We start from the raw sequence: 22215 nt of genomic DNA, 5'->3' as shown, positions 1-22215 counted from the left end.
AAAAAGGTTTTCTTATGTGGCATTTTATGTTTGCAAAACTATGTAGCTAAACCTTTTGAGCAGCGGCTCCAACATTTATAAAAAAAACATGCAGTTAAGAGCATAGTTTCTGAAGTGAGCCAAGTTTAAATTCTAGTTTCACCACTTAATATGACCATGGAGAAGTTACTTAACATGGAAAATTTCACATTCGATCAATAAAATTAGGGCTTATAATAGTACTACTTTTATGGGTATGTTTGAAAATCAGAAGAAATGGTGCCTTTAGAGGCCAGGCACAACAGGGCCAGGCATATGCTAATAAATGATACTATTATTATTGTGTCATTAATAAATGTTGTCATTGTTACAGTTCTTTTGGATTTATAACAGCTTTTTCAACTCATCCCTCAGTGTTTTAAAATTACATTATTTTTGTTTTGATGATACTTTTATAATTTTGAGATGTCCCTTAAGATCAGTTTGATAGTGTCCAGAGATATACATGAAAGGAAGGCTTCTCAAGAGAACAAATACATCAACATGATTAGGGATTTTCCCAAAAGATAGTTGTCTCACTGGCAGAGCTTTCTCACTTCTCTGTGACTCCCTCGCCCAAAAAAAGAAAAGAAATTTCCAAAAGTGCTGTATGAATCTGCTTTCTTTGTTGCATCAGATTTATAGAAAAACTAAACAACCAAAAGGATTTTTTCTTTACATGAGACCCTAATCTAAACTTCCAGATGGATTTTTTTTTTTTCGGTGTGTGTTTAGTTTGCTACAAATGTAAGAAAAAAATTTTAGGCAGAAATATTTTGATTGAAACTTCCAAAGCAACAAGTGTGAAAATAACTGTCTTATATCTGAATTCTGTGTTTCTTATCTAGGCGAGATTAGTAATGATCCCATAACATTTAACACAAATTTAATGGGTTACCCAGACCGACCTGGATGGCTTCGATATATCCAGAGGACACCGTATAGTGATGGAGTCCTGTATGGATCTCCAACAGCTGAAAATGTGGGGAAACCAACAGTCATTGAGGTAATTTACTTAGAAAGAGCAAATTTTATTTTTGTGTTTTTGTAGTTTGAGTTTCAAATGTTGAAATTAAAATTACACGGCAGTGTTTTCAGTATTTTATGCATGGAAACACACTAGATAACATTTGGAAAAGTACCATTCATTTCTGTTGGTCTACAAAGTTTTTTGTTTCAGCTTTTATATAAAAAAGGCAGTCTAAATTAGTGGAAAAAAATTAAAAGACATTTAAAAGAAATTTATTACTATAATATGAAATCTATTTAAGAAAATAAATACAAACTTAAAACACTTATTTGCTCCATATTTTAATTCCAAATTTCATGTTCATTGAAATACAGTCATTAAGCAGACATCTTATGAGCCCCTACCATGTGCTAAGCATTATGATAGATGCTGGTGATAGAAAGATGAATAACAGGTGAGCCCTGGCATGTCTTTCAGTCCAGGGGTTGAAGCACTGGAATGGAAACTCATGCTTAGCCAACACTGACATAGCTGTTAAAATAAGAAGGTGCTGTTTGATGCAGAGTTGTAAGAGGGTAAGTAGGAATTCACAAAGTAGAAGGAAGGCTATCTTAGGCAGCAAAAACAGCACATCAAAATCTTGGAGGTATAAATAAAAACCACATGGTCTCAGAAGACTACAAGTGTGGCTGGAGGGTAGGATGTACCTCCGAGGGAAAAGGGTAGGAACGGAGGTGTTGATGTGGGTAGGGACAGATCTTTGAGGGCCCTGTAAGCCATGCTGATATGTTTGACTTTTATTTTGGAAGTGATGGGGGTGTTATACGTCATCAGATTTTCACCAGTATCTAACATCATACCTGGAATATGTTAGAAATTAAAACAGTAACAAAAACAATGATGACATTGAACCTTTAATGGAAATTAATACTTTTTAAAAAAATGAATGGACATAAAAGCTAAAAGTCTTTCACTGTTTACTATACCTAACAAAGTCAGAATTATAATGGCAATAAATGCCAGGAGAGTAATACTATAGTTTTAGGCCCTGGTGCCTCCAGGATCTTAGATTCTAATTTAACTGTTCAATTCTGTAAGGATTTACTGGTAGAGACCAGGACAGCAGCGTAGGAACTGCTAGTAGAATTGCCATTAGCTTGCATAGGTCCTGGGTGACCTGTTTTCTACCTGGTACAAACTTTCAGGGGATTATGTGCTTTGAGTTTTTCTCCGAAGTTTTAATTATCCGTGGACTGTGGATATGAGCTTCCATGTTGGCCAGGAAAAGATGTTTCTTCATTTGAATTAAAGTTGTATTAACATGACTTTTTAATGATTTCTAGCTATAAATCTGCTTCCTTAAGACAGTGTAGATATAAGATAGAAATATATATAGATATAAGAAAGTTATTTTGAGTTATTGTCAAAATAATTTTTAAAAATATTCAGTAAATTTATAAAAGAAATATATAAATGTAATTCACCACATTACAAGATTAAAGGAGAAAAACAGCATATCACCTTGATTGATGCAGAGAAAGCATTTAATAAAGTTCAAACCTACTCTTGATAAGAAAAAATAACTCTTAGCAAACTAGGAATAGAAGTGTACTTCCTTAACCTGATAGATTACTTACCAAAAGTAAAGCAAACATCATTTTTTTAATGTGTGTTTGTTTGTTTGTTTGTTTGTTTATTTATTTTGTGAGGAAGATCAGCCCTGAGCTAGCATCTATGCCAATCCTCCTCTTTTTGCTGAGGAAGACTGGCCCTGAGCTAACATCCGTGCCCATCTTCCTCCACTTTAGGTGGGACGCCGCCACAGCATGGCCTGACAAGAGGAGCATCAGTGCGCGCCTGGGATCCGAACCCGGGCCAGCAGCGGAGTGCGCACACTTAACCGCTACGCCATGGGGCCGGCCCTGCAAACATGATTTTTTAATGGAAAACACTTGGGGAATTCCATTAAAATTCAGGAACGAAACAAGGGTGACCCCCTCCGCCACATCTATTATAGAATATATTAGAAGTCCTAGACAGTGCAGTCAAGAAAGGAAAAGAAAAGTGTTTGAAAGGAAGAAACAGAATAGTCAATGATAGAAAGAGTCTATAGACTGTTAAAATCTCAAGAAAGCCTAGCAGTAAGCTGTAGGATGGGTAGAAAAATTTAGTTATGTGTTCTACATCAGTAACAAGTATTGGGAAAATACATAGTTTAAAAAGATACTGTTCTTAATAGCAACAAAAATTATAAGATACCTGGAATAAATCTAACTGAAGGTATGCAACCATCTGTATGGGGAAAATTATAAAACTTAATGATCATTGATAGTGAAGAATACCTATATAAATGAAAAGATAGTCCATTCAGGGATAGGAAGACTCAAAATCATGAGGGTGTCACTTTCCCCCTAATTAATCTATAGATTCAAGACAATTCCAATAAAAATTGCAGTAGGTTTTTTCATGGAACTTAGCAACTAATTCTAAAATTTATAAAGAAGATAATGGCCAAGAATAATCAAGATACTCCTAAATAAAAAAAGAGGGGAAGGTTTCTTTCCCTTCCAGGTATCAAGATTTATTATAAATCTGTAGTAATTATCATAAGGATGTATTGATACAGGGATAGACAAATTAATCAATGTCAACCAATGAATGGAAGAGAGGGCCCAGAAACAGATCCATCTAGGGGCCGGCCCAGTGGCGCAGGCGGTTAAGTGTGCGCGCTCCGCTGCAGTGGGCTGGGGTTCGCCAGTTCGGATCCTGGGTGCGCACCATGCTGTGGCGGCGTCCCATATAAAGTGGAGGAAGATGGGCACAGATGTTAGCCCAGGGCCAGTCTTACTCAGCAAAAAAAGAGGAGGATTGGCAGATGTTAGCACAGGGCTGATCTCCTCACAAAAAAAAAAAAAAGAAACAGATGGATCTACATAAGAAACAATGATATATGTCTGAAGAGATGGTGCCACAGATCACTGTAGAAAAGGATGTCTATTGAATGGTGCTCAGACAATTAGTTAGCCATACAGCCAACATAAAATTAGATTCTTCACATGAAATACAAAACCTAAGTCTAGATAAAGGATTTAAATGTGAAAAGTAAAATTTTAAACTACTATATAAAGATGGAGAAGAATATCTTTCTGAGTTTGGGGTAGGGAAGGATTTCTTACATAATACCTAAATATTTTTATTTAAGAGAAAAGATTGGTAAGTTTTACCATATTAAACTTGCGAATTTCTGTTCATCAAAAGAAACCATGGGGAAAAAAAGACAACCCACAAACTGGAAGAACTTTTAAATATATATATCTGACTAATGGTGAATCTAAAATATAAAAAAGGACTCCTACAATTCAGTAAGAAAAAGACATGAACAGACATTTCACAAAAGAGGAGACATAAATGCCAATTAAGTAAAGAAGCTTACTCTCATCAGTAATGAGGAATATTCAAATTAAGACCACAATGAGAATTTTACCCTCAGTAAAATTCATTGCAGGTGGGTGTGGGAACTGGCATAACCACTTCAGAAGACAGTACTGAATATTTCACATAGCTGAGTATCACTGTACTGTATGACCAGTCCCACTTCTGGGTGTATACCCAAAGAAACACTTGCAGATGTCCACTGGGAGGCATGTATAGTCATGCTCATTGAGCAATATTTGTATAGCAAAACACTGGAAACCCACAAAGCAATAGCCAAAAACCCATTAGCAAGAGAATAGATAAAAAAGTCCATCAGCAAGAGAATGGATAACTTGTGGAGTATTCACACAGTGAATGTTTACACCAAAAATGAAGTTAAGCTTGCACAGCAACATGGATAAATGTTTTAAACATAATGTTGAATAAAAAAAAGTCCCAGAAGACTACATATAGTTTACCATTTTTGTAGAGCTGAAAAACAAGCAAACTAAACAATATATTTTAAGTATATATGCATTTATAATAAAACTATATTTAAAATGAATGGGATGATAAACACAAAATTCAAAATGGCTCCTTCTGGTTGGAGAGAGGCAAGGAGCCAGGATAGGAGAGAAACCCATGTGTTAAGCTAGGATTCACAGGGGTTCATTATGTTCTCATACCTTACTACTAGCATATAATGTTACAAATATGTCTCAAATAATATGCTAAAAAGATGAAAATTTAACATATCTTTCATCAAAAACAAGTAGTGATTTATCTGTAAATAACTCATTTCTGCATCCATGTATAGTAACATATTTACAGTATTTTAAAATATTCTATTAATACTACAGTCAAAAGAGTTTTCATATCTTAAACTAACATTGAATCATATAAATCCACTGATGAATTTATTCAGTAGATATTTATTAAGCATCTAAAATAGATCAGCCACTATTCTGGAAATAGGGGATCAAAAAGTATGCATGCACACATTCGCATACCTCTCTGCTATGAAGGGCTTCAGAACATCATAAGTAAAATTTGATTGAGGATATTACAGTATTTAAGTATCTCATTAGAAGTGATAGAAGGACTGCATTCTGTTATCGCTGTTTAAAAATTAAACGTTAAATATAAATTCAGATAACAAAATTCTTCCTCCTGATTTATGAAATGTTCTTCACTCTCTTCAGTAGCCTGTGATTTAAAAAAAAGCTTATTAGAATTTATGAAATTTACAATAATGAAATTTGTGATAATTATGGGAAGGCTAGCCATAAAAATATTGCCACTAATTTAGAAATGTCTAATCTTTCTTTCTGAGCTTTAGTTTTGAGATATTATAATAAATAGTGGAGGATTGATCTTTTTTTCCATTGAGAATGTGATTAAGTTTTTTACAGGGTAAACTTTTTAAATCATGAAGATTCCCAAATGAAATCTCTTTTGCATTTTTTCCGTTTGCTTCTTTGTGATCAATAGTTCCTAGTCTCTTAATGACTAGTCTTAATTTTAGTGTTCAATGTGAACCTGATTGATCATGTGTCCCAACAGATAGCAGCAAGGAAGTCATTAAATCCGACAGAAATTTGACAAATGGTGGAGAGAGAAGTTCTTTTAACTTTGTGGAATAATATGCTTTTCAGAATATGTGCTTTTGAATATTGTTATAGGTTTGGAATTATTTATTCCAAAATTCTGATTTTTACTGTTCTCTTCAAATAATATTTCTGATGAGTGTAATTGATTTCATTTAAAGCTCACATGTGATGCTATAAAAATCTTTGATATTTGTAAATGCGCAAGATGTTTCTCTTTAGTTTGAGTCAGTTTTGTCCTGCTCTTTTGTCTCAGTGTCACCTACAGCCGCAGTCACTGTCAGAAGGCTAGTGCTGGGATGCTAAGACTTTTACACAAGCACTTGTTTTTTTTGAGGTATTGCAGACCTGTCTGAATGATTTAATATCTGTTATAAAGTTAATTATTCTTGATTTTTGAAGGCCTATGCTGTTGTTGGCCTTTGCTTTGTTTGTTGTTTGCAGTGGCTGTTTCTGAGTTGACTTTGATGTAAGTTCATTGGCTCTGCAAATGTTTACTAATACTTGACTCTACAAAAGGATTGATTTGTGTTTTTGAGCGTGTGCCGTAAGCTTTATAGACTATGATCCTTCTGCTTTACTCCCATCGTAAGTGAGATATGATTTCCAAAGGGTTATTCATGACACTTTTTGACTGGTTGTTGTGCAGTTTAGTTCTGAATGCAAACAACACCAAGATATGCTTGTTTTAAAGTGGACTGTCCAGGATAATCCTTAAGATCCATTTAAAAGTACAAATATGTTTTGGTTTTTTTGAAATCTTAGAATGGCACTGGTAAGTCGTTCATATGGTTAATCCATTTACTAATGATGCATCTGCATTGCTACTAGCACTTAACAGTCTTCCATAAAAGGGTCTTTCTGATTTTAACTTTTGTTTTAGCGTGTTAAATAGACGTGACTAATTATTTATTTTCCCATAATATTGCTAAAAGCTCTGAGTTCTTATGGCCCAGAGAAGGAATATTTTGTAAGTATATAAACAAATAATGAAAATGGAAAGAACAATGATTTGTGTTCATTGTGTCCTTAATGAATTTCGTTTTCCAAATAACATTTCACTTCTTTAATATGATTTTCTTTTTCTAATAGATAACTGCCTACAATAGACGTACATTTGAGACTACAAGGCATAATTTGATAATTAATATAATGTCGGCAGAAGGTAGGTATGGAAAAATATGTTGCTGATTCTTTCCTTATTTATTAGAAGTATTTCATTATGTTTTCTATCCATGTAAAATATAGTTAAGGTTTAAAAGTACTATATACCTAATATAACTTAGGAAATAGTAAAATGCAGAAAAGAAAACTAAGCAATATTTACTTGGTTAGAAAATAATCATGATGTGTTATGGTGCTGAAAAGCTCTGGATAGGAAGCCAAACAGGCCACTTATTTCTCCAGGCCTTGGCTTCATCAACTGTAAAATGGAACCAACAATAGCATTTCTCTTCATATATGAAAAACAAGTCCAAGTACCAGTTCTGTGGACCTTGGGCCTGGACAGAGGATTCCCTGTCCACTTTTCCCCTCCCCAAGGGCTTTTGTTAGGTATTCATGTTTGAATTAGGGAGACCTTTGTTCTTGACTCTAATTGTAATTGGATGCTTGCATCCAGTCTAAGCTGTCCCCATAGAATTGAAATACCCTTAATGAGCAGAATAATTGCTAAGTTCCCTTTCTCATTGGGAGTTCATCAGTATAGTTATATAGTTACATTACAGTGGGCTTGGACCACTAACCTCACCATTATGCTCTCAGAGGGACTCAAAACCCTGTGTCAGGTATGGGAGTCCCTACAAACTCCACAGACAGGCTGGTCTAGAGTTTGAACTTCCTCCTTCTCAAGTCTGGTCTCAGTCCTGTAGATACAGAGTACCCAGGTGTCCTAGTAGGTGTGGGGACCCATATCCAAGCAGATACTAATGGAACTGCTAGACAACTGTAGGAGTGAAAATTGGCTTTAGGGGCTATTCATCTAAATCAGAGGTTTTGAAGGTGTGTTGGTGAGGAAGGAAGACTAGATGGGTTTTGAAAGCCTCTGCACTTACTTCAGTCAGAGCTGCTCCCCTGCCTTTTACATAGGGTTCAATGCCCCAAAACTATGAAAACCAGTGAACCAAATGGCATGCATTTATCCTTGCTGGTCTCGATGGAATGTATATGGGCACTGGGATTTACCTCTTTGAGCATAGGCTCCATATGCCGTTTCTCCCAGAGAAGGTTAGGAAAAGAAATAACATGAGTCCAGATATCAGGATAATCATGCTCAGTCTGACTCCCTACCCAGCTGTCTCCTGCTCTGAGAGACCTAATGGGAAATTAGTAATGTGGAATCACACAGCGTGGAGCTCAAGGAGAGTACATAGAGTGATTCTCTAAATTGGGTTCAGTGCTGCAAAGGCCTGCCGCCAATCGGTTGGCCTACCGTTCCCTTGGCCTCTGTGATGTCCAAATATAGTAGGCATGGGATTTCCCCAAAGTTAGAAAGCGACTGTGACTCATCTCTGGGAGGCCTGGCAGCAACACTTGGCCAAGTAGACAGCAGACAGCCGCCCAGCCAGAGCCTCTGAGGGGTGTGGCGGCAGCGGGTCTCAGACAGGAGCCGAGAAGCAGGGTCACGTGGATTAGGAAAAGCCAAATAACAGTTCTCCGAAAAGTAGCATGGCTAATGAGAAAAAAGTTTTGCCTGCTTTCTTAGAAAAGTGGATGTAAAAACACTGAATGAAATTTATGGATGATAGACTTCTAGCATACTCAAAAACTATATTTGGTATTACTTATAAATATTATTTATTGCCAAGAAACTGTTCTTCATGACATATTTCTGCATGACTATTTCTTGTTATAGGGAAAAATCTAGCATGATTAAGCTACTGTCTATCTGTATAAAACAGGAAATGTATCTGTATAAAACAGGAAACTTATCTACATAAAAGAGAATAAATACATCATATTTTAGAAGATTGCAGATGGGCCATATATCAAACAAATCTAACAAAATCATAAGCAGAATAAATAACAGTGTAGGAGATGAGTAAAGAACCTTCTGTGATTAAAGCCTTGAAAAACTCAATCTTTAGGAAGAGACACCACGCTCTAGAAAACTCTCTAAGCTGGAATATCTTCCCAGACTTCACCTCTGTCATCAAATGTCCTTTAATATTAAAGAGGCTTCATAAGAAATGGGGTCATCCAGATTTCAGTTATTTACTATGTAATTTTTTAAATTTAATAATCAAATAAGAGTGGAATACCCTATAGATACGTGAGTTTTAATGAAACAACTCAGAGGCTATCTATACATAGTGTAATTACTACTGGGGACATTAAATCTATGTATAGTCCCAGAAACATTTTCTTTTCCTTTTAGGGGAAGAATTCAGGTAATCAACCTCTTCATGTTTTATAATAATTGCTAAAATTTAATGTTTTATAAGTTCTTACTCTATGCTGGGAGCTATGCTGAGCACTTTATATACATAGTCATCTCCGTTAGCTTAGATAGAAATCATATGAGGTAAGTTCAAAATGATGGTAAATTCCTAGTCCTCTCTAAAGATCAGCTTCCCCTTCTAAAAGCATGGAGAAACATAAAAGTACCTACTCACCCTCTGGTTGTGAGTATGAAATGTGATAATTCACCTCAGTCTCTTAGGTTGGCGTGCCTCATAGTAAGTATTCAAAAAAAGTCACCTTTATTATTACAGAAATATTATTAAAAAGAAAGCTATTCTTTATCTTAATAGAACAATCAGAATATAGGAAATGATGGTTTGTAACTCAAGAGTAACATTTGAGAAACTGAAATAATTATACTTATTTAGAGTTTCTTCTATTGAGACTCTGAATTGGACAGTGGGTTGGTTTAAAATATTAACTTTGAAATCTTTAGAGGGAAATGTTGAGACATTGGGGAGGAAGAAAGCTCACTAAATGTCTAAAAATATGAGATATGGAATTTCACGAGAAATTTAAAATATAATTTCTCTAGAATATTTAATTATGGAGTGATCAAAGGAGTGAAATTGTGTGATTTCAGAATTCTTATTGAAAATGTAATTAATAGTTATTTTAGTAAAAAGTAATGTTTTCACGTGCTCCAATAAGATCAGTAATACTGCAAATTAAAAATATATTTCAAATCATATATAAACTAGCCACAAGCAAGTGCAGATATTTTGTAACGTCTTCTCTATTTGGAAAAGGATGTTGCTCCCTGCCCCAGGTTCCTCCTCTGTTCACATGGGAACAGCACTACCTGGGGTTGTACTGATTAAGTGAGGGGATATATTTGCAACAGTTCTGTCAATTTTAAAACACTGCAAATACAAAATATTATTCTTACCCATGTAGAGATCTGGAAATGCTGCTTCCACCTGGGTGCATTTGCAGGGGAGGAGGCTGGCAGGTCACTGGCAAATGGAGACAGATTTGGCATTTTTTTCTTTTTTGGCCAAATCCTATCATTATAAATTGCCCTGGTGTCCCTTGGATTTGATTACACTGTAGATAAAATTCTGTGTCAAATGTATGTTATGTTTTTAGATAGGTCCTCTGTTACACAGAAAGCCTTTAAAGTCGATATTAATATCGTTCCCCAAAACCAGAAATGACAGAAATCAACAAATCTCAAATTGTTCTTTTGTTTCCCTTTCAAAAAATTACTTCATTAAAGATATGCATACCCTTTTTCACCAAAATTAGACTTCCCGTTACCGTATCAAGCAGAATTCTTCATTAAAAATATGAATGTAGAAGAAATGTTGGCCAGCGAGGTTCTTGGAGACTTTCTTGGGGCCGTGAAAAATGTGTGGCAGCCAGAGCGTCTGAACGCCATAAACATCACGTCGGCCCTAGACAGGGGCGGCAGGGTTCCGCTTCCTATTAATGACATGAAGGAGGGGTAAGCACACCTTTATCTCATTGCCTTAAATGTGGATTTTTAAATATGGTGATCTTATCAACCTTATTATAGATGGAAGACGGCCTGTTGCATTTTTCCTTTTAATAAGAAATAGGTATTGTAAAGACATGAAAATACTAGCAATTTTCTATATTGACAAAGAGGTTACATTAATGGTTCTTTATATCTGATGTTCCAGGGCCTGTGAAATCTAATTGTAGATCAGGATCAGCATCATAAATTATAGCACTAAGTCTGTTGTATCTTCCGTAGAGAAGCTGATGATTTAGGGCCCTGAATTTCAAAGGAAATTGATGCCCCAGTTATCAGCTGCAGAAAGACAGGCAGACTGCTGTAACTTTATTCTAGGAAACTATTTCTTCTCCTTTAACATTCTTTCCACCATGTGTTGGTGACTGATGGCTGGGGTGGATTTGAAACCCATTCCTAAAGCCTGGCCTTGTCACTCACAAGCTGCGTGACATCGGGCAAAACGCTGCACTCCTCTGTGCATCAGCTTCCTCATCTGCTCCACTGGGGATTACGCTCTCCCACGGGCGTGTTATATGATGAAATGAGACAATGCATTTGAAAGGGGTTTGCCTATTTTCAAGCCTTACATACGAAGTATGACTTATACCTTTGTAGAGGTTAAGACACACTCCTATGCTTGGGTGAATTGAAAGGACCGAAGGTCAGTGTTGAATCAAACTTTGATCTTTAATTTCTAATCTGTCGTTTGAGGCAGAACTGCCTTTTTTTATTTTTTAACCAGTCCTACAGATGTGTGAGATACGGAGTAAATCACATTTTGTGCAGCATATCCGTTTCCAACTCCTTCTTTATCCATATTCCTGTTAACACTTTTATATGGATGATATCTGGAATTAACTAGAATACCTGGATTAAGAAGAATTAAATTGAAGGGCAGTTTTAAAGGAGAACTTGGTTGGAAATAAGGGAAAAGATCACAAATAGACATTGATGAAGTATGAGGGAGTAGGCAGAAGGGGGATAAGGGATAAGCAGTGAGCTGTAAAATCCAACTTACAAATTTCAGAATTAAACTGTACCTTGTATGTTACAGTAATGGATTTTGAAGTCAGTCAAGCACATGTAGAAGTGCTTTGAGGAAAATAGTTGCTTTATCTCTTGTCTATCTGTTGGTTGGCTTTCTGTATGAAAACATAATTCTAGAGCTTAAATTTTTACCTCAGAGTCACAGCATGGTTCTCTTTCCCACTGAGTAATTAAAGTCAAACCACAGAAAAAGATGAACAGGGGTATCTTCCCTGAAAACATTCTCCAAATATGGAGTCTTTTCAGCAGTTTCTTAAAGTAACGTGTTCCACGATGATTGTTAAAACAAGGACCGACAGATGCTGGAGGAAGCAGCGTGGAAACCAGGCACTGGGAGACTTTTCCACAGCTGTACTTGCTCCTGGGCTCACGCACTCTGCTGTCAGTAGTGCCGGCCCCACCCGTGGAGGCGTTTTTAGAAACAACTAAACTAAACTGAACTAAATAACTCTATAAACCAAACTCTGACCTAAAACAGTGCTTCCCAACTATGTCTAGCGTGAGAATTGCCAGTAGAGCTTTATTAAAAATATGGATAGGTTCCTGGCCTCTGATTCCCCGTAGAGATTCTGAATCTTTGAGTCTAGGGTTGGGCCTGAGCATGTGACTCTAAATTAAGAACAGAATTTTTGTCCTACGAGTACTTGTTAGAGAATTCAGTCATTAGCTGACTGAGCCCCAGCACCTGCTGGAGGGCAGCGTGTGCTGTCAGATATTTGAGAGTTGGTCCTGTGGCCTTTATTTGGACCCTGTTGTCTCAGATCCCTTCCCAACTTGAAATGCTTTCTATGAGTTTTAATTTAATGTTAAGCTGTAACCTTTACAAAGTATTCATATGCTAAGTCTTTTAAAATAGCATTTCTGTAAATTGTACCCCGTGCCAACTCTGTTACTCCAGTGTCCCTATATGAGCACCAATAAGATGAGACCCTACCTGAGTATAATTCCTGAAGAAAAATTTGTCCCTGGGAATTATTTTGCTTAAATTAGTTGTTATATAATGTCATGGTAACAAAAATAATTTTCTACCCCCTGTTGCCTTAAATCTAGAAATAAATCCAATGCTCAACTCATCTCTTGTGCCTTCCTTTCTTTTTAATGGTGTGTATCATGATTGTTAATTCACGTAACAAACTTTTTTGCCTCTGTACTTTGTTTTGAAAATAACACGGGCTATAAATCCCTTTATGAAATGAAATAGTGAAAAGATTAAGAGATAGGGTCAGAGGTAGCAAAGCAATTGCATCCCTTTATTTTCCAAAATTTTATTTAAAAATGTATTCATATACTTCAAAGTATTAATTAAGCACCTAATAATGTGTTCTGTTGAATACTTAGCGTAAGTTTCATTCTCTTATTTAAAAAAAAAAACTCCCTGAAATTATTTCCTGTTACTCGTGGAAGCCACAGTCTACTAACTGCAGATTTTTCCGTATTTGATATATGTAGTCAAATAAACAGCAGATGACTAAGAGAAGCTCTCAGTAGTAGACCCTCAGAGTAAACCTATGGCCCCTCCACAGCCCAAAGCGCCAGTAAATGTCGATCATGAAGAACCCACTCTGCAGCATCCCAGGACCTCATCCTTCTTGATGTGCATTTTTTTTCATCTCTGCAAAACTCGCTGACAGCTTTCAAAGTTCTCCTAAATGTAACAGAAAACAATTATGAAGATTTACTTCAAAGTAAGTAAGCTCCTGCAAAGGAAGGTTGAGCCTCCTGAAAAGATTCCTTTTCACGTGCCAGACCCATAACCCCAGGACAACTGTGCTCTCTCTGGGTGTGGTCCTGGTGCCCCTTCTGCTCCTGACACTGAGCCCGAGGCTAAGGACTCGAAGATGCATTTAGCCTGGGATAAAGCTGGTGGAAAGAGGAGCGGGTTCATATTTCATTCTAGGCATGGAGTGGCTGCCAACCCAGGGTGAGTGATGCAGTGTAAATGGTGACTATGAAGGGAATGATGGGGTGTGAGGATTAAAGAATATACTCACTTTCCATAAAAGATTGTCAAACCTACCACTATTTCCTCTGCTTACCAAAGCATGTGGATCTAGCCTCAGTCAGCAACAGAGGATCCTAGTTTATTCTCTAGACAGTCTCACGAAGTACTCCCTCTAATTAATTGTCTGCATTTTTGCCCCATAAAGGCCTCAGTGAAAAGTTACAGTTGGCAGTCAGTGGCTGCCAAATCCTGCTCTGATGCAAGCTCATGATCCTGGGGCCAGTCCGTAGTGCTCTGCTGAATTTGTCCCCATGTTTGGTGATTTACAATATTTTATTCTTAAATAATGTGCCTCCTGTATTTTTGGTGCAAATATCCTTTCTTTTATGGAATGATGGTGACAGGAGCTAGGAACTTCTGAAAAAAGCCTTTAATAAAATAAAAATTGGAAGCCCATGTAAGTCCATTTTTGTAAGTATAAAAATAAATATAAGTAAATGAAATCCATGCAACTATATTTCTAATATCTCTTTTAAGTTCTGCACGTAGATGCATTCTTTTCTTTCATGGTTGAACATTTATTATGTATATTTTTTATGGGGGAATAGTCTATTAGTCTCTGGGGTACAGTGATTTAAAACAATACAATCTAAGCTCACAATCTGTTAGTACCAGGCAAGTAATCAGATCATTAAAAAGCAGTGTTGTATGTACTGCAGGTGAGGTAGTCCCAGAGGCTGCTGCTCCCCCACTTTAGGTCCGTGCCCGGAAAGGGTTCGTGGAGGAGGTGAAGCCTGATCTGAGTTTAAAATATAAGTACAAATTAGCCTGCTTAAAAAATGAAAAAGGGGGAATCTAGGCTGAGGGAACAGCTTGGACAAAAGCCCTTAGGTAGAGGAAAGTCTGGTGGATTTGGAAACCTACTTCATGTGGAAGTGGGGGACAGGGATCCAGCAGTGATAGTTACCAAGGATGCAAAGATGAGACCATGTCAGGCCTTGTACACCAGGAAAAATTGTTTGGATTTTTATCCTGAAGCGTTAGAGACCTTTGCAGAAAATGGTTTATAGTAAAGTTTTCATTTTAGCAGATGGGCCTGCTAAGCCCACCACATGGTTGAAAGAGTAAACTGAACCCAAATGCCTCCTTTCTGCAAGCAGGAAATCCACCGCCCACCCACCCCCACCCCAAATAACCCAGAAGGGTCTGAGCCTTGTGGGCCAGTTCCTTCTTCTGATAAGATAATTCATTCCTTCTCTAATGGAGATGAGTAAGCAAGCAGTAGAGCTAGAGTCCAGAAGTGTCCTTTATTCTTTTTTTAATTCTGTATTAAATCTTTTACTTATTCTTTATTTTTTGCCCTATTTTTTGATTACTTGCAGGAATGCACAGAACAAAGAAGTGGGGTGGGGGCCAGAGGCAGGAATTGTGGTGCATTTTCTTTTAAGAGCTCAAGAGTTCCCAGCCAACATGTAACATGTGGACACATTCTTCTCTTTTAAACTTTTATCTCTTATATACACAAAATAAAGAGTAAAATACATTCTTTACTTGGACATTTAGGTACGTAATACAATCATTGGATCCATTTATCTGGCTTTTGCTGAACAAGGCAGAGTTTTGACTTAAATTTTTTACCTATTCCTTGGTTCTCCACATTGTATGTGTAAAGGCCTCAGTAAGTATGCTTTACCTCAAGGGAAATTGAATTGTTCAGATTGGAAGAACAAAATCCTTCATAAGGAGCAAGTTCCATCTAGTGTACACCAATTCCTAAGATGTTGAGGCACCATGTTTTGTTCACATTGTTTGAGAGTCTTGCACTTGATAATACGCTTCCATCTCGTCTGTTTACACACATTTGAAAGTTCGAAAACATGTGGCTAAGATCGTAAAGGTCAAGATCATCCTCATTTCACTTCATAAAAATTTTAAGTTTCTGCATATTGAAGAGCTAACTAAAAGGAAAACAGATTATGAAAAATGTAATTTTAGCATGTAGAGTGTAGAGTTATTATTATTGTTATACCTGGCCTCATACAAAATTATTTTTTAAAATAGCCAACATGTTGAAACTTACTGGCTCTACAAAAGAAACAGTAAATACACATTTTTTTGACCTACAAGGCAAATCCAATGTCTCTTTCTCTTGAACATGACATTTGTAGTCTGTGTTTTATTTATTAACTTACTTATTTTCCCAATTTTGTTGAGATATAATTGACATATAACATTGTTTAGGTTTAAGGTGTACAATATAATTATTTGATATATGTATATATGCAAAATGATTACCACAATGAGTTTAAACATCCATCACCTCACATGTATATTTTTTTTCTTGTGATGAGAACTTTTAAGATATACTCTCTTAGCAACTTTGAAATATACAAATGCTTGTGTTTTTAAACTGGTGTAATGCTTTTCATTCATTCATTCATTCATTCATTCATTCTGCAAATAGGCTCCCTGAGGACAGTGAGAAAGACTGGGTTCAAGGAGAACTGTTAGAGGCTGTTGCTTCACTCCCTGTGGAAAGGGATGGTGACTAGGACTAGGATTGTATCAGTGGGGTGGATCAAAGTGGACAGGTGTGTATGAGAGTTCTTTCAGGGTAAATGTCAGAGACTGATGGTGGATTGAATGTGTGAGGAAAAGGACAGGAGTCAGAGATGATGGTACTTGAGCATCTGGCCATGCCAATCACTGAGAGAAGAAGATAGAGGAGGAACAGGTGAGGTGGGGTGGGGTGATGATGAGCTCAGTTCGGAGCATATTAAGTTTGCGAAGCTTATGGATCATCCAAGTAGCGATGAAAGTAATTTGGCAGTATGTGTCAACTGTCATAAAAATGTTTCCACTTCTAGTCCTCTCTTTTAAGATAGTAACTAAAGAATACGCACAGAGAGAGTCTTTGCAATATTATTTATAACATCAAAAAATTGGAAGCAACTTACATGTCCAACTCTGAAATAATTGCTGAATAAATCATGTGCACTTAAAAAATTATATTGCCATAAAACTATAATTACAAAGATTGTACAATATGGAAAATGCTTATGACGCATTAAGTGAAAAAGCAGGATAGAAAATTGTATTTTAGAGATGATTGCAATTAGGTTAAAATATATGCATTTGAAAAATATTCTGCAAGGTACATTGGAAAATGAAAATAGTTATCTTGGTAACATAAATTAATTCTGTTTTTATATCCCAAGTTTTATGTAATGTTTTTATGTTGCTTTTATAATTTGAGAAAAAAAATAAAACATGTCAAAGCACCAAAAACTCTTATGCTTATGCCCATTTATGTTATCTTGATGCTAATTAATTTAAAATCTTACTAATTATAATTACAAATCAATGTCATGTTAAAGCAAGAGGACTGTTAACAGTTGTAAGAAATATTCATTTGATTTTTGTATTTACAAATATATTTCACAATTATCAAGGAAAAATATCTTCCTGGCTAGGCAGTTAACAAGGGGATAGAAATTGACTTTATGTGAAGCTTGAAAGTAACAACTTGTTTTAAACATATTTTTATTTTTATATATTTATATTAACTGATCATCTAAATACTTTACCAATGGTTTGTCACATTTACTTTTGTTCTGAATTTTTAATTTTTAATTTGATCTGTAATTTCAGTCTGTTGTATACTATTTGTCTCCCAAAGGCACTAGTGTTTTTAAATGTTCTTTCGAATGAATCTTAAGTCCAAATATAAATTTGACATAAAGAGCAACCAAATGAATTTGTGCAATCGTGCTCTGCAACACAGTTGTCAGCTCAGGGTGTGACCTCATGCTTACATTGACGTTGCTTTGAATTTTTGTGCGGCACTTTTATTTCATTTCATTTTTAAAAATAACAGCTTTATTGAGATATAATTCACATACCATCCAGTTCACCTATTTAAGGTATATAACTCAGTGGATTCTAGTTTATTCACAAAGCTTTGCAGTCATTACCACAATCAATTTTAGAACATTTTCGTCATCCCAACATCGCCCTCTTATACCCATTAGCACTCACTTACCACCATCACCACCCTCAGCACTGGGCAACCACTATTTATTTGCTATCTCTATAAATTTGCCTATTCTGGACATTTTGTATGAATGGAATTATATAATATGTGGTCTTTCGTGACTGACTCCTTTCACTTAGATTATTGTTTTCAAGGTTCATCCATGCTGTAGCATGTATTGGTATTTCATTCCTTTTTATGGCTGAGTAATATTCTATTGTATGGATATTTCACCTTTTATCAGTTCATCAGTTGATGATCATTTGGATTGTTTCCACCTTTTGACTCCTGTGACTAATGTTGCTATGAACGTTCATGCACAAATTTTTGTATAAATATATTTTCATTTCTCTTAGGGTGTATACTTAGGAGTGGAATTGCTGGGTCATATGTTAACTCTAACCTTTTGAGGAACTGCCAGACTGTTTTCCAAAGCAGTTGCACCATTTTACGTTCCCACCAGCAGAGTAGGAGAGTTCGAATTTCTCCACATCTACCCCAGCACTTCCTATTATCTGTCTTTTTTATTATAACCATCCTAATGGCTGTGAAATGGTATCTTGTGGTTTTGATTTGTTTTGCTGATGGCTGATGATGTTTAGCATCTTTTCATGCACTTATTAGATATTTGGATATCTTTTTTGGAGAAATGTCTGTTCAGATCCTTTACCATTTTTAAATTGGATTGTTTGTCTTTTTGTTATTGAATTGTAAGAGTCCTTTATATTTTGTAGATACAAGTCCCTTGTTAGAGATATGATTTGCAAATGTTTTCTCCCATTCCGTGGGTTGCCTTTTCACTTTCTTGATAGTGTCCTTTGAAACACAAGGTTTTTAATTTTGATAATGTCCAAATTATCTATTTTTTCTGTTATTGCTGGAACTTTTGGTATCATATCTAAGAAACCATTGCCTAAGCCAAGGTCAGGAAAATTTACACCTGTTTTCTTCTCAGAGTTTAATAGTTTTATCTCTTACATTTAGGTCTTTTATCTATTTTGAGTTAATCTTTTATATGGTGTGAGGTAGGGGTCCAACTTCATTGTTTTGCATATGGATATCCAGAAGTACCATTTGTTGTAAAGACTATTCTTTCCCCCGTTGAACTGTCTTGGCACCCGTGACAAAAACCAGTTTACTAAATATGAGAGTTTAGGGCCGGCCCCCTGGCTTAGCGGTTAAGTGCGTGCGCTCCGCTACTGGTGGCCCGGGTTTGGATCCCGGGTGCGCACTGATGCACCGCTTCTCCAGCCATGCTGAGGCCATGTCCCACATACAGCAACTAGAAGGATGTGTAACTATGACATACAACTATCTGCTGGGGCTTTGGGGGGGAAAAAAAGGAGGAGGATTGGCAATAGATGTTAGCTCAGAGCCAGTCTTCCTCAGCAAAAAGAGGAAGATTAACATGGATGTTAGCTCAGGGCTGATCTTCCTCACAAAAAAAAAAAATATGAGAGTTTATTTCTGGACTCTGAATTCTATTCCATTGATCCACATGTCTATTCTTATACTAGTACAGTCAACCCTCTGTATCCATGAGTTTTGCACCTGTGAATTCAACCAACTGCAGATTGAAATTTCACAGATAGGAAGGGATTGAATTGAGTTGAATCCATGGATGTAAAACCCATGGATATGAAAGGCCGACTGTATTCATTGTACTATGCCATTTTATATAAAAGACTTGAGCATCTGTGGATTTTGGTATGTATGGGGATCCTGGAACCAGTCCCCCACAGATACTGAGGGATGACTATACCCACCGTCTTGATTACTATTGCTTTGTAGTAAGTTTTGAAATTGGTGATTGTGACTCTTCCAACTTTTTCTTTTTCAAGAATTTTTTTGTGTGTGTGTGTGGCTGTTTTGGTTCCCTTGACTTTCCATATAAATTTTAGGATTAGTTTGTCAATTTCTGCAAAGAAGCCCGCTGGAATTTTGATGGGTTTTTTCATTTTCTAAGTAGCTATATAGCATTGTCATTAGGAAAAGAAATAATATTTATTTAGAGTAATTTCCTGGTTTTCTCTTTTCTTTTAAAAGACCTATGAGGTTCTCATCTTCTCAGGCTGCTCTAAGATTATTTAAATGCTGTTATCATTATCTTCTCTTTCATTATTAATCTCTTATTAGCCAATTAAGTAGAGTTCTTTCCTTCTAATTGCAAAGATACCAAAAAAATAAGTTTTGTTTGCCTCGATTGTGTTTACCAAACAATAGTTTTTCTCTCATAATAACTTCTTAGATAAAAGATGGAGAGACCTAGCAGTAGGAGTCTGTGCAGTAGAAAAGCTGACATAACTTTTGGGTGGAATAGCTCAGTCTGCTTAAAGCTCCATACCTCTAGGGATGTAATTTCACAATCTTATTAAAATGAAATCAAGTGAAGATTTATTACTAATAATTATTTATTATTTTAGTGATAGTGTTATTTTTCTAAACAATTTAAGAATAATTTTTAAATGTAAGTAATCTACTAAATATAGTAATCAGAATATGACACATGCTTGTTTTGAATTAAAATAAATAGGATGAAAAAAACTTTTGGAAATTAACATAGAATCAAGAGAGTGTCTGTTGCACCAAAGCACTCCGTAAATATTGGTTGAATAAAGGAAAGCACGAAAGGAAGTCTTTACGTGAATCACTGTTTTTAAAGCCCAGGCCCCCACCTTAGGGGTGATTCTAGATAATCCCTCAACTCAAAAGGATAAATCCTGCTTTCAGGGTAGATTGTTTTGCAGTGTTTCCAATTTTCTTAACGGATAACCTAAGAGTTTCACATTTTTGCAGCGTTTATGTCATGGTTGGTGCCGATGTCCCGTTTTCTTCTTGTTTACGAGAAGTTGAAAATCCACAGAATCAGTTGAGATGCAGTCAAGAAATGGAGCCTGTAATAACATGTGATAAAAAATTCCGTACTCAATTTTACATTGACTGGTGCAAAATTTCGTTGGTGAGTTTTTATTTTATTTTGTTTCAAATGTAATTAGAAGCGATGTGGCTGGAGATAACATTTGACTAAAGCCTGAATTGCTTTTAGGAACAAATCCTGGGTTTACTTTGTTAACTGCAGTTGACCTCCGTTGACGTTAAGGATTTGGCAAGCTCATTGACAGTGCATCCATTTAGGAAAGAGTATTTCCACTTTTGTACTCGGTCTACCCTTGATTAGTTGCTGGGGCAGGATTAGCTTGGCAGGTGGTCCAAATGGCCCCCTGGGCATCCAGGTGGCTGCTAAGTCAGGATAGATTATGGAGTCAATGTGACGTGTGACGGAAGTCTCAAATATGCTGCCACTACCCCACTTTGGAATGAGAGACTGGAGTACGATAATAAATCTGAAAATAAAGCAATATTGTTCTATGATTCAGTGTCCTGGAAACTCAAATTGTAGGGAAAGTTCGAGGGATAAGAAACAATTCCTACTGAGGAAAGTCAGAGTCTTACCCACAGCCCCATAAATATTAAATATTCTTTCTAAACTAGTTTTTAATTACTATGCCGAAGGACTTCAGAAAATGTGGATAAGGTTTCATATGTATGTAAGAGAGAGAAACGTGTAGTATTTTATATAAAATTTATATTAGATTTTCTGATCCTGCTTTCTGGAAGATAGGAAAGTTGTTTTACTTCTTCAGTGACCTTTAGATTTAACTTCTGTCAACTCTTGATGATTGGTGGTGAGTGAATTAGATCTAAGTTTAAAGTTGACATTTGAACAAAGTTATTGACACATAAACACAACTGTCACTTCATGTCCTAGCGAACCAGCTGCAGGCGACTTTCCTGGATCCGGGCGGGAGAACATGGTACTCACGCCGCAGCTCTTAGCACCTGTAGCCCTTGGCCCTGGACTCCTCTTTCATGTCGCTTGTGTCTTAGGAAATAATACTCCTTCTTTGCCTTCTCAAATCAAGTAAAATTATTAAGATCCTGTGGTTTATGTGTGTTATAGATAAATGTTGAATTTGCAAAGCTCAATGTTTCAGTCATGGTGCTAGTCGTGCACGGGTGCGAGAGACTGCGGCTGCAGTCAGAACGGAAGCAGCTGCCTCTGACCAGGGTCAGTAGATGGGGGCCCCTAACCGCGCCATTTTACTTGTGCTTGTGCTGTAAACTGTTTATGTTTAGGGATATTATCTAATTTCTAAGGGTTTAAAAGTGACTTAATGCTTTGAAGATTTTAGTTTTTGTGGTAAGACTTTATAAATGGAAAGGTTGGGATTTTCATTTTTT

General features: G+C 36.3%; 1 protein-coding gene across 2 annotated transcripts in view; it reads left to right on the top strand.

The window, feature by feature from the left end:
* SGCE (sarcoglycan epsilon) overlaps positions 1 to 22215 on the top strand; it is a 66298-nt gene that overhangs the window by 27110 nt on the left and 16973 nt on the right. For both annotated transcript variants that reach the window (XM_058525738.1, XM_058525729.1), the window contains exons 3-6: positions 867 to 1024; positions 7102 to 7174; positions 10720 to 10918; positions 20770 to 20932. In XM_058525738.1, coding sequence (XP_058381721.1) covers positions 867 to 1024; positions 7102 to 7174; positions 10720 to 10918; positions 20770 to 20932 — 593 coding nt within the window. The remainder of the gene's footprint in view (positions 1 to 866; positions 1025 to 7101; positions 7175 to 10719; positions 10919 to 20769; positions 20933 to 22215) is intronic.

Source organism: Diceros bicornis, chromosome 3 (genome assembly GCF_020826845.1).
Source record: "Diceros bicornis minor isolate mBicDic1 chromosome 3, mDicBic1.mat.cur, whole genome shotgun sequence".
NCBI classification, from domain to species: Eukaryota; Metazoa; Chordata; class Mammalia; order Perissodactyla; family Rhinocerotidae; genus Diceros; species Diceros bicornis.
Note: the sequence above shows the minus strand (reverse complement) of the source record. Positions and strands in the feature narration are given on the sequence as shown.